The sequence below is a fragment of the Poecilia formosa genome, unplaced genomic scaffold, assembly GCF_000485575.1.
Source record: "Poecilia formosa unplaced genomic scaffold, Poecilia_formosa-5.1.2 Scaffold634, whole genome shotgun sequence".
NCBI lineage: Eukaryota > Metazoa > Chordata > Actinopteri > Cyprinodontiformes > Poeciliidae > Poecilia > Poecilia formosa.
In genome coordinates this window covers 60049-72165 of record NW_006800573.1, presented here as the reverse complement: position 1 = coordinate 72165, position 12117 = coordinate 60049, and the positions used below count along the sequence as shown (strand labels likewise).

Sequence of the window (12117 nt, the reverse complement as noted above, 5' to 3'; positions counted from 1 at the left end):
CGCGCCCCGGTGGCGGCCCCCGGAGGCGGACGCGAGGTCTGCGGCCTGTAACCTTCCTGTCCGTCTCTGCAGGCATGTCAGGACTTGAAGGGACAGTTTATCGGGACAGCTTGCAGTGATAAAGGACCCTTCGTCCCAGATGTCCTCTTCTGGTCCGTCATCCTCTTCTTCGCCACTTTCTTCCTCTCCTCGTTCCTCAAACAATTCAAGACCAAGAGATACTTCCCAACCAAGGTCAGTCCCTCTGCATTCTGCTTCACGGACCTGCTGGTTCTGCTTCACGGACCCTCTGTTTCTGTCTACAGGTGCGGTCGACCATTAGTGACTTCGCCGTCTTCCTGACCATCATGGTCATGGTGCTGCTGGATTACCTGGTGGGAATTCCTTCTCCCAAGCTGGAAGTCCCGGAGCGATTCGAGGTGATCCACCTTCAGGTTGACGTTCTCGGTTTCAGTGGAGTGTCTGCACTTCCTTAAAGCCTTTAAAAGTTTTAAATTCAATGGAAAAATGTATGTTGGCCTTTAATATATGACTTACTTTGTGACTCATGGCGGTTGAGGCTCCTGTATGCTATCTAGCCATTTAGCAGTTTTGCGTCTGTCATAGGTTAAGTCCAAATGTATCTCCAGTTGGCTGACTTCTGGTGCGATGCTTCATGCATTTTGTGCTAAAACGCTAGCCACTAATGGGATTAAGACTGTAAAGAGCCATTTCCAGTACAATAAGCAATAAGCCGCAAATTTTATTTGTACATTTTAGTGTTTTCTTCCCTTCTGAATACTCTGGATAAGGATCGGGTTCTAGGTACATTTATAGCATTCTATTGGCGTTTGTTGCCCTCCGTTGGCGTCTGCCGCCTTCCTCTAAGAGCGTCCGCTGGGTTGTAATGGCGTCCGCTGGGTTGTAATGGCGTCCGCTGGGTTGTCTGCAGCCCACCACCAGCGACCGGTCCTGGCTGGTTTCGCCACTCGGCAACAACCCCTGGTGGACGCTGCTGGCGGCCGTCATCCCCGCTCTGCTCTGCACCATCCTGATCTTCATGGACCAGCAGATCACCGCCATCATCATCAACAGGAAGGAGAACAAACTGAAGGTGGGTGGGGCAGCTGGTAGCCGCGGTCCGGTCTCGGGTTGGGCCTCTGTGGTTCTAACCCAGTGTGTGTCTCCCTGCAGAAGGGCTGTGGGTACCACCTGGATCTGCTAGTGGTGGCAGTCATGCTGGGGGTCTGCTCCGTCCTGGGGCTGCCCTGGTTCGTGGCGGCCACCGTCCTCTCCATCTCCCACGTCAACAGCCTGAAGGTGGAGTCGGGCTGCGCCGCACCCGGAGAGCAACCCAAGTTCCTGGGCATCCGGGAGCAACGAGTGACGGGATTCATGATCTTCATCCTGATGGGCTGCTCCGTCTTCATGACGTCCGCGCTCAAGGTGGACATCTGGTTGGACATCGAACGTCCGGCCCGGCGTTCCGATGGACGCAGTAACAAACGTGTCCTTTTCGTCCCCAGCTCATCCCGATGCCTGTCCTCTATGGAGTCTTCCTCTACATGGGAGTGTCGTCACTCAAAGGCATCCAGGTTCATTTCTAGTTTTTTGTCTTTTTAATTTATTCCCAAATTTGTCCTCTGAAGTTACTCAGTGAGTAGCGTAACGAAATGTTGTTAATAATAATATTACTGAAGTCAGAAGTTCCTCTGAACATTTCCTGGTCTTTCAGCTCTTTGACCGGATCAAGCTGTTCGGCATGCCGGCCAAGCACCAGCCGGACCTCATCTACCTGCGCTACGTCCCGCTCTGGAAGGTCCACGTCTTCACCGCCGTCCAGCTGTCCTGCCTCATCATCCTCTGGGCCATCAAGGCGACAGAAGCCGCTGTCATCTTCCCCATGATGGTGAGGCCGTGTCACCCTCCGTCTACCCCCACCTGAACGGCGCCACTCACCGCCGTCCCGCCTCTCCCTGCAGGTTCTGGCGCTCGTCTTCATCCGGAAGCTTCTGGACTTTTGCTTCACCAAGAGAGAGCTGAGCTGGCTGGACGACCTGATCCCCGAGAGCAAGAAGAAGAAGGACGACGACAAGAAGAAGAAGGAGGAGGTGAGGCGCTCTGATTGGTCCTTTGGCTCTGATTGGTCCTTTGGCTCTGATTGGTCCTTTGGCTCTGGCTCTGATTGGCTCTGTGTTCTGATTGGCTGTCTGCAGGACGCCCAGCGGATGATGGAGGAAGCGGAGGACGAGCCGCCCTACGAGCCTCAGAGCATCCTGAAGTTCCCCATCAAGTCGCTGAAGGACAGGTGAGTCGAACACGGTGGCCCTGCCTCCTCTGAGTGAGCTCTGCTGCAGGCGATGACCCGGTTCTGGTTCTGGTGCTGCAGGCGATGACCCGGTTCTGGTTCTGGTTCTGTTGGTCCTGCAGGTCCGACCCATCTGAGGTCAACATCTCTGATGAAATGTCCAAAAGTGGAATCTGGAAATCCGTTTCCAAGAACTCTGAGGGAGGAAAGGCTCTGAAACGCTGCAAGAGGTGACAATGACATCACTGCCTGCGGCCGCTCTGATTGGTCCATGAGTTTCTGGGATCAATTCCTGATCAATAATCGATAAACTCAGATCTAACTGGTCTGAAATGTTTTTGCTGTCCAGTCAGGAAAAGCTTCCCAGCATCCAGATCAGCGTGGAGAATGAGGATGGACGGAGGTTCGTGGGCGCCGAGACAGCGTTGTGATCCTCCATCGGGACGGCGAGGTGGGCGGGGCCTGAACGAGGCGGAGGACCAACCAGCTTCCACCTGGCTGTGCAGCATTTCTCTGATGACACGACTTTTATTTCCTCATCGTTTTACACGGACAATCCTCAGGTTACTTTGTTTTAACTGGCAGACCACCGCTGGCGCTGCACTCTGATTGGCCGGCTGCCTGGCGCTATGCTCTGATTGGCCGAAGGCTATCGAACTCAGAGGACGAATATTTATTTCTCCTTCAGTTCCTGAACTCCTCCACGATCCGACATAGAACGGACGTTTTATTTAATCCATCATGCTGATTTCACTTCAGAGGGTGTGTGTGTGTGTGTGTGTGTGTGTGTGTCTTTGTGTGTGTGTGTGTGTGTTTCACCATGTTGCCTGTAGGTTAAACCTCAGCAGATGTTTTGTAGTTTCTTTGTAAATTTTTAATAAATCAGTTGGGAGGAAACATTTTCCACATCATGAGTCACATGACCAACAGGAAGTGACTTCTGGAGGAAACTACGAAGAAGAAGAAGACAGGAAGTAGTTTATTTGACATTAGTGAAATAGATTTGTGACGGAAACACAGTGACTGACGCTGCTGCAGGATTTCAGGTAACAGATTTTATTTCCTGTTTCTGATGATTGAGATCATTTTATTCCTGTGTTCAGAAACAGCCAGCAGGTACCGCTCTAGACCGGACCCGACCCGCTCTGGAACTGACCTGGACCGGACCCAGGCCCGCTCTGGACCCAGGCCCGAACCCGACCCGGACCCGACCTGGACCCGACCTGGACCCAGGCCCGCTCTGGATCCGACCCGGACCCAGGCCCGCTGTGGTCCCTGCCGCCGCTCTGGGTGAGTCTGGTGACGCGGCTGCAGAGCAGCTGCTGTTTCTCCCAAAACATCTTTAAAAATGAATTCAGTTCAATTCCAAAGCACATCATCACAACGCACTTTAAAAACTAATTTCTGCATCAAGTTCAGTTTGTTATTCAGATCATTTTGAAAAGTTTTTCTCCAAGTCAGCAATGCTTTCCAAAATAAAAGTCCTAGAAACACAAAACAATCTAAGTTGAACGTAAAATGTTTTATTATGAAAGCTAACAATTTACACAAAAAATTATTCATATTTTAGAATAAAATTAAGAGAAAATACATTTTGCATAATGAAGTGAGTTTTTTGTATAAATATGGAAAATGAAGAAATATAGTTTGAAGTTACTTTTAAAGCTGGTCGTTATTAAAAGAAGAATTTATGAAAAATAATTTCTGTTCGAGTCGTTCTCTTCTGGACCAGCAGGGGGCGACAGTGGACAGGCAAGACCGGGCTTTAAGAGGAAGAACCCAGCAGAACCAGAACTTTCCATGTTAGAAAAGATAAGAGCATCAAAAGTTTTAATGAAACAAAAAGAATAATAAACAACGAATGTTTTAAATTATTATTTATTGATCTGATCAGTTTCATGTTTTAGTGTAAAAACTGTAAATTATTGAATCCAGATGAGCTGATGGGCCGGTTCTGTTTGGTTCTGATCAGTTCAGTTCTGGTCAGTTTGGTTTGGTTCTGTTTGGTTCGGTTCTGGTCCAAATGCTTTGTTTCAACAAACATCAGATTTTAAAGAAAAATGGAGAAGCTTCATGCAGAATCCTGACGGACCGTTCTGGTACCAGAACCTCTGGTCCGTTTTGATGTCTTCAGTGGTTCTGCAGCTGCATGTGGAGGTGAGCGGTTCTGGTGCGGTTCTGGCCCGGTTAGAGGACTCTGGCCAGCAGGACGGTCAGCAGCAGGGCGGCGGACAGACTGGACCTCTGGGATTCTCCTGCAGACAAACCCGGGTTAATCTGTGTTTCTGGTTCTGGTTGCGGTTCTGGTGGGCCGGAGCGGACTCACCTGCGGCCCGCAGCATGACCTCGGTGACCCCCAGTGACCCGTTGTGCGGCGCCGGCTGGATGCGCAGCAGCCTGCAGAGCAGCGGGTAGATGTGGATGCTGTCGAACGGGTCGGACACAAAGTTCTGCTTGAAACTCGGTCCGACGGCCCGGAAGATGGTCTTCATGTCCATCTCCCCGTTGTGGAAGCCGTGGTCGCCTTTGTTCACGTAGACGATGAACCTCTGAGAAACAGAGAGGCAGGGTGACCTTTGACCTCACCTGTTGCTCTGGAGCCAGAAGCTCCATTTTAACAATTTTACATCTGAAAAACAAAAACTGACTTCCTGATTTTATCTTTAATTAAACGTCAGACGTCAGATCTTAAAATGAGATCTGAACCTGAAGAACAACAAACTTCAGGTACAGGTACGTTTTGTTTCTGTGAGGAGAGGAAACAGACTTCAAAATAAGAGCATGAATCTAAAACTCTGCTTGAATGATTCTTAATAGTTTATAACGAAACTGGAACACAGATGTTTAGGTTCAACTGAAGGTTTCATAAAACAGCCGAGTAAATTAGTGCTTCAGAACTGAGCTGAAAAAATGATCTTGGGAAGCTAAGTGCGCTAAACGTTTCCAAAGTTAGCGAAAGTGTTTTTAGCTAAGCTAAAATTCAGCAGAAGTTTGACGCCTTGACTGAATCGAAGATGCATCTGTTAAATACTGAGTGAATATTTATGCAGTCACTCGTTTAAATGTCCCACCAACTTTAATTCTTTTATCTTGTATAAAATTACTCCCTTAACTAGTTAAATCTTTTTGTTTCTCATTATTTTGTATAAATCAGATTTTACTTTGACAGGGTGTCCACACATTAAGTTTTAATTTGTGTAAAAGTAAGAAATTAAAATGTCTTGAATTAATTTAAAATGTAAGTTAAAGATGTTAACCACAGGTCTTAAGTTTTGTCGTAGCAGTTTTATTTTTTTACATTTGAGTCGCTTGCAGACATTTCATTGCATTCTGGGGGCGGTTGAGGCTACCGCTAACTACCTGCTAATAAACCCTTGCTAGCTGGTTAGCTAGCTTTTTTTTTTTTGCATATGTAATGAGTGCAAACTAATCACCACTTTGCTGAAGAAAGATCGTCTCTCTCATTGGCTCACTTCTGTTCCAGCTCGTTCATTCTGGGCTAAAAGGACGTTACAGCTAAATTGCATATTTTATTTGTAATTAAATACATATCCACTTTTGAACATTTCTGTCATGGTCTTAAATTTCCTTCGTAATGGTCTTGAAAAGTCTTAAGTTGGTGAAGCCTTTAGGAACACTATTGATCTGTTGTGAAACAACCAGAAATTGGCTCTACTTTTAGCAGAGGTTTTCCCTCCGCCTCATCAGATTTAAATGTTACTGAAAATAGATAATGAAATACTTCAATATGAGTATTGGACTTTAGCTAAAAGAATCATCTCGATGGTCTTTTACTTCATCGCTAGCGATATTAGCACAATAAAGCGGAAGTCGTTCAGGGCACTGAGACATAACCGAGTCTTTCTGAAGCCAAAGAGTAACGTATTAATAACACAAACGAACAGAACAATTCTTCAACACCACTGGGACCAGGACTGTTCCCACACTGAAGTTCCTAGCACTGATTCTTTGGTGAAGAACCAAACCTCTGGGCCTGCAAGGTGAGTCTTACCGAGTTCAGGTTGAACCCCAGGTCCGCCACGACCACGATGGGAGGAAGCCGCTTGCTTCTCCCCAGATGGAAACTCTCCGGGATCTCCTGTTTCTTGTAGACGGTCAGATTGGGAGCGTTGGACAGAGCGTCGTAAACCTCCTGGTCCTTCCCCGGCCGCGGCGTCACGATGCCGAAGCCGCCGTAGTCCAGGATCTCGAAGGAGGCGAGCTCCAGCAGGTTCAGGTACTTGTTGAGGACGATCTCATCCACCAGCGGCCGCTTCTTGACGGTGGTCATGCCGTGATCTGAGGTGATGACGACGTCCAGGCTGTCGTCCAGGCCGTGCCAGCTGATGGCGTCGCGCAGGTAGCCGACGGTGCGGTCGATCTGCTGGATGACGGTCTTCCTGTCCGGGTGGTCCGGCCCCTTGTTGTGGCCCACGAAGTCCGGCTCTCCGTAGTACAGGGTCACCAGGTCGAAGTCCTCCTCTGAGAACCAGCTCAGAACCGTGTCGATGTTCTCACGCCATTCTGTCTCATTGGTGTAAGGGTGGCCGGGCTCTGCCAGCCGAACTCTGTTGACGCTTTGACCCCCGTAGGTGGCGCCGCCTCCCGGGAAGAAGAACGAAGCGGTTTTCAGACCCTGAAAGAAGGAGATCAGTTTGATTTACTGGTTTATCGTCACGTTTGGAGCTCCTGCAGGCCGGTTCGCCTCGACTCGCCTGGTTCTGAGCCGTGATCCATAACGGCAGCACTCCGTTGTCCCACCACTCCGACCTCTTCAGGGTCTCTTTGAAGGGAAGTTTTAGGTTTGTTGTTTCGTTGAACATTAAGTTGTGGACAACTTCGTGGTCTTCTATCCATCTACCTGAGACGAGACATTTAGCTCTGTGATTCTGGAGAAAAATGAACAGAAATGTCTGCATGGTCCACTGTTATGCTGCCATCTGGTGGTTAGATTTAGCTGTTCAGTGAAGCAGTGGTGATCAGGTTGAATTCAGGTAAAATGGGACATTTAANTGGTCGTATCTAATGCGGCCATAAACCTCCACTTACTGACAAGAAGATCAGCACAACCCAGACCAGCTGATAGTGCCGATAAGCAGCGATCAATATTCCAGAAATAATCTAGGAATGCAGAATTAGATTACATTTCTTATCCTGTAGCTGGTTCTGATCTGCAGGACTTCAGAACCGGATCATTTTCAGACCAGAGTGCAGCTGGTCTCCTTCTTTAAATCTAATAAATTTAGTGACAAATATTTGTGCCTTGTTACCTTTTTATTAATATCTTTAACCTGTCATTCACGAGAGGACCCAAATTTGGGTCCTCTAGTGACAGACAGGTTAAAGGTTTACCCAGTGTCACATTTTTTATACTTAGTTTAAATATTTTTTGCTTACTAAATATTTAGTTGCATCAGTGTAAAGTCTCCATTTTTCACCATGACTCAGCATAATCTCTAATTGGGGGCTCGTCCGGGATTGAAACCAAACCTTATGCTTCTTTTACTGCCCCTGAAGGACTCATCATAATGATAATTGTCTATTTCAAGAGTGATCGTGTAAAATATAACTTGTGTACAACTTAACAATATGGATACCGAACACAACCCAGTTACCGCAGCAGTTGAGTCCCAGTGAAACCAGTTCAGAGAGTCAGGGCTGTGTGCAGGAGAAGCTGCTTTGAATGGATGTGATGCAGGTTTTAGTCAGACCGTTTTCAGCCAACAAACAGCGCCCCCTGCTGGAGTTAAGTTGATTTGTGTTTACAATATTGTGTCTGCAGCAGTGAGTTTAAAGTTCATCACAACTAAACCATCTCTGTCTGTTGGACGGCGTGAATAAAATCAGATGATATCTTTATAGAATGATGGATTTCATATTGATCTTCTGTTTATAGCCTTTTTTTAAATAAGGGTCAACATTAAACAAAAAACAGATACTTCAGCAATTTTTTCTTCACAAAAGTAATTTTTTAAAGAGTTGGAATTGTGTGACTCTTATAAAGCCAGAAAGTTTCTTGATTTAAACATTTTCGGGCCTCCTGAGGTGAAAATCCAGATTTTTCCTGAGTGATTCAGGCTCAGATGCTTCTCATGTCTCCTGCAGGAAACGGAGTCTAAACCTTCACTTCCTGTTTGATCAGCCAGGAATCAGCAAACATCTGGTCGTATCTAATGTGGCCATAAACCTCCACTTACTGACAAGAAGATCAGCACAACCCAGACCAGCTGATAGTGCCGATAAGCAGCGATCAATATTCCAGAAATAATCTAGGAATGCAGAATTAGATTACATTTCTTATCCTGTAGCTGGTTCTGATCTGCAGGACTTCAGAACCGGATCATTTTCAGACCAGAGTGCAGCTGGTCTCCTTCTTTAAATCTAATAAATTTAGTGACAAATATTTGTGCCTTGTTACCTTTTTATTAATATCTTTAACCTGTCATTCACGAGAGGACCCAAATTTGGGTCCTCTAGTGACAGGGGTGTCAAACTCCAGTCCTCAAGGGCCGCTGTCCTGCAACTTTTAGATGTGCCTCTGCTGCACCACACCTGAAAAGAATAATTAGGTCATTAGCAAGGCTCAGGAGAACCGATCTACACAGGGAGGAGGTAATTAAGCCATTTCATTCCACTGGTTTTTACCTGTGGCACATCTAAACACTGCAGGACAGCAGAGGACTGGAGTTTGACACCCCTGTTTGTGAATGACAGGTTAAAATTTGTGCTGCACAAACCAAAACGCTTGACGCCAATTTCTCTAGATTAGTTTAAGGTGGAGCTCTAACTCCCCTCAGGAGGATTTCTGGGTTTAAGTCTTGATAACAAGCACAATTTGTTCCCATTTATTGATTTTAATTAAAATCATCTGAAATAAACAGTCTGACTGGACTTGAACCAAAATGTGGTTCCTAACCATGGTTTCCTCCGAACCATTCTGCCTGCTGCAGCCTCCCGTCTACTCAGAACTTCAGGTTTCTGTTGCTCTGTGCTGAAATGTCAGTTTCCCCCCTGGAGGACTGACAAAGCTCTTCTTCATAACTAATTGTTCCTGACTTTACTGCAGATCTGCTAGTAATGTAATTAACCTGCAGGATTGTTTGGTTTAAGGCCGTCCAGCGCAGCTCCAGACCTGTGATGGTGGTGAAGTGTGACGGCGACGTCATGGTCATCATGGGGGGGGTGACGTATTTGGCCTTGACCCCGTCCCAGGCCATTCGGTCCAGGTGCGGCGTGTCCACGTCCCGGTCGTAGTCCCACCTGAACCCGTCGAACGACACCAGCAGCAGCTTGGTCTTCTTCTCCTCCCTGCTGCTCAGCGGCTTCCCGCCGACGCCGCTCGCCGCCATCAGCACGAGGAAGATCTCCAGCCTCATCTTCAGCCTCACTGCAACTGCCTGGCGCTCGGCCGGTCCTCACCTGTGCAGGTGGCCCTGGTTAATGAGTAGTAGCAGTTCCTGATACAGATCTGCTGATGGAGGAGCAGACCTTCAACTGTGAACTAATGGGTCTTATCGGGACTGACTTTAATGATTAGATGGACTTTGAAAGCTGCTCCTTGGTGTTTATAAGTCTGGACCAATCAGATCCATAAAAGTGATATTCTGATCAATAATAATACCAGAGAACTTGAAGATGTGACCTGTGATGGACTGACTTGTCTCCAGTCACATGAGGAAAACACAGAGAATAAAAATTTCTTGCAGTAAATTTTCCACTTCAAGTTTTTATAAAACAATATTTTATCCATTTACTCTCAAATATCACCTCAGAAGCTCTTAATTTGCTCCATTTATGCTAAAAAGAGATATAAGCTTTAACAGCTTTGATATTAACTTGAGTTGATCTCACGAGCCTTTTAAGAAAATTAAGCCTTTATTTTGAAATTACGTCTTTTATTTTGTCGTTAAACCCACCGGAAGTGCTTATTTACCCTTTGAAGGACATCCTGTCATTCGCGCTGTAGCGTGATGTCCTTCATTTAAGTGTTAAATGAAATGTTTTTATCAGGTTCTGGATTCTAAGTAGTGTTCGGTTCGGACGGGTTGTTCCGAATCATCTGAGCAGATTTGTAGCTTTAGATGAAGAAAGCGTCGGAGGTCCGCACCGGAAAGCTAACAGAGGTTAGCTTAACCAGATTCCATGAAGATAAATGTGTTTTTACCTGATAAAATGCTCCAGAGGAGACTTTAGAAAATAACTTAATTTAAATTCTGTAGGTGTTTCTTCATAATTCGGCATGTGTAAACTGAGATAAATTTTGAGATATATAGGCATGACATGAGGTAATGAATCCAAGCAGGAATAATCTGACTCCACCGCTAATGATTCTGGTTCTGTACCGACCTTAAAATGAGCTTTGGTGAAATCTGAAATAATTATATCGGCCAGATTTATTCTATTATGGATAAATATTTCTGAAGGGAGAATTTGAGATGAGGAATGTCAGGATAATAGAACTTCAGGATCATTTCAGCACCCAGAGGAGCTTGGATGATTTAATCCTGTGTTGCTTGGATTTGTCTTTGATTTGATCCCGGTCCTGAGTTTATGATGTTTTTAGTTTCAGGAATGTCGTCCCTCTGGAGCCTCAGACCGGCGCTGGAGATGCTGATTCACGGTGAGTTTCCTGCAGATGAAAAGGTTTTTCTGCTCTGGACGGAAACATCTGAGGAAACTGAAACAATATCCACAGAAAAATGCTGGAATATTTTCCCTGTGGTGTTTGTGATGAATTCAGCTAAAGCATGGATCATTTTTCTGGGTTAAACATGAGCAGCTCTTTCTGCTCTGTGTGTCTGCAGCGACCCGGGTCTCCTCCTCCTGGACCGGGCCGCTCCTCTCCAGAACCATGGCCACTCTCAACCAGATGCACCGCCAGGGGAAGCCCAAGGTTCCCCCTAAAGCTCTGGGCGCCACGTTCGGCCGGCCGCAGCTCAAAGCCGTCATCCTGAAGACGATGATCCGGAAGCCCAAGAAGCCCAACTCGGCCAACAGGAAGTGCGCCCACGTGCGGCTTTCCAACGGGAAGGAGGCGGTGGTGTTCATCCCCGGGGAGGGACACAACCTGCAGGAGCACAACGTGGTTCTGGTGCAGGGGGGCAAAACCCAGGACCTGCCCGGAGTCAAACTCACTGTGGTTCGAGGAAAATATGACTGTGCTCATGTGGTGAAGAAGAAGCAGTAGCTGAGGCTCACACTGTTGCTGGTTTCATGTGTTTGATTATAGATGATCAATAAAAACTGTTTGGTTCCAAACTTGAGTTGATTTTGCCTGAAACTGAACAAGAATCAATTTGCTATTAATAATGAAAGTTTGTCAGCTGGAAAGATTCAGACTACATAGAAACACACACACACAAACACACACATATTTGTTTTAATTAATGTTATAGAAACAGATCTGCTCCAAAGTGCAAAATACAAACAAAATAAGAATAATGTTGAAGTTGTAGCTCAAAACACAACTCAATCAAAAGCTAGTGATGAATTTCTTAAACTGATCAAAATTCTGAGCAGATCTGACATGAAGAGGTAAGAGAACAACAAACACACAACCACTTCTGCTTTTTAACTTCTCTTAACTTTATTCAGTATTAACAGTATGAAACTGTTCCAGAGTCTGTAGGCAACGCCAGACTAAATGTGTCACTAAAGTGTTTAGTTAATTTAAATATTTGTCTCAAAAACCCTGACATATATCTCCTCTTAGGTGGATCATCAAACTATACCTGAATATAAAGTAAAAGTTAATAATAATGTATTCTAAATTATCTTAACTTCCCGTCCAAAAATATTCGTAAATAACTGTTCTTATTTTGTTATTCGTA

At 45.9% G+C, this 12117-nt stretch overlaps 3 protein-coding genes across 6 annotated transcripts in view; 2 read left to right on the top strand and 1 right to left on the bottom strand.

Moving 5' to 3' along the window:
• The window catches only part of LOC103130422 (sodium bicarbonate cotransporter 3-like), a 15811-nt gene extending 12625 nt beyond the window's left edge, over window positions 1–3186 (top strand). For both annotated transcript variants that reach the window (XM_016665919.1, XM_007541812.2), the window contains 10 exons: window positions 73–234; window positions 306–419; window positions 932–1093; window positions 1174–1425; window positions 1506–1574; window positions 1715–1888; window positions 1962–2090; window positions 2196–2287; window positions 2410–2517; window positions 2637–3186. In XM_016665919.1, the coding sequence (XP_016521405.1) occupies window positions 73–234; window positions 306–419; window positions 932–1093; window positions 1174–1425; window positions 1506–1574; window positions 1715–1888; window positions 1962–2090; window positions 2196–2287; window positions 2410–2517; window positions 2637–2718 (1344 nt within the window). In that variant the 3' untranslated portion in view covers window positions 2719–3186. The remainder of the gene's footprint in view (window positions 1–72; window positions 235–305; window positions 420–931; window positions 1094–1173; window positions 1426–1505; window positions 1575–1714; window positions 1889–1961; window positions 2091–2195; window positions 2288–2409; window positions 2518–2636) is intronic.
• A 963-nt stretch (window positions 3187–4149) lies between these two features.
• Window positions 4150–9673, bottom strand: LOC103130418 (ectonucleotide pyrophosphatase/phosphodiesterase family member 7). Its single transcript, XM_007541804.2, has 5 exons — window positions 9420–9673; window positions 7003–7148; window positions 6300–6923; window positions 4614–4836; window positions 4150–4542 (listed from the first exon to the last, which is right to left on the bottom strand). Exons 1-5 carry the CDS (start codon window positions 9661–9663, stop codon window positions 4475–4477), a joined length of 1305 nt encoding a protein of 434 aa, XP_007541866.1. The 5' UTR covers window positions 9664–9673; the 3' UTR covers window positions 4150–4474.
• A 515-nt stretch (window positions 9674–10188) lies between these two features.
• On the top strand, window positions 10189–11550 carry mrps12 (mitochondrial ribosomal protein S12). 3 transcript variants are annotated; one of them, XM_016665920.1, is made up of 3 exons: window positions 10189–10354; window positions 10851–10907; window positions 11092–11550. In XM_016665920.1, the coding sequence occupies exons 2-3, from the start codon at window positions 10859–10861 to the stop codon at window positions 11472–11474; spliced, it is 432 nt and encodes a 143-aa protein (XP_016521406.1). In that variant the 5' UTR covers window positions 10189–10354; window positions 10851–10858; the 3' UTR covers window positions 11475–11550. The 3 variants fall into 3 exon arrangements, with proteins under 3 accessions (XP_016521406.1, XP_007541869.1, XP_007541867.1); XM_007541807.2 differs by having other exon boundaries at window positions 10189–10410; XM_007541805.2 differs by lacking the exon at window positions 10189–10354 and having other exon boundaries at window positions 10838–10907.
• Window positions 11551–12117: the final 567 nt, after the last annotated feature.

Bases quoted from the DNA above. Each gene is read 5' to 3' on its own strand.
- LOC103130418 (XM_007541804.2), bottom strand. From the start codon at position 9,663: ATGAGGCTGGAGATCTTCCTCGTGCTGATGGCGGCGAGCGGCGTCGGC. The intron at 7,149-9,419 runs GTCTGGAGCTGC...GTCTCGTCTCAG, and splicing joins ACACTTCACCACCATCACAG to GTAGATGGATAGAAGACCAC. The intron at 4,543-4,613 runs GTGAGTCCGCTC...GTTTGTCTGCAG, and splicing joins GGTCATGCTGCGGGCCGCAG to GAGAATCCCAGAGGTCCAGT.
- mrps12 (XM_007541805.2), top strand. From the start codon at position 10,838: ATGATGTTTTTAGTTTCAGGAATGTCGTCCCTCTGGAGCCTCAGACCG. The intron at 10,908-11,091 runs GTGAGTTTCCTG...GTGTGTCTGCAG, and splicing joins GCTGGAGATGCTGATTCACG to CGACCCGGGTCTCCTCCTCC.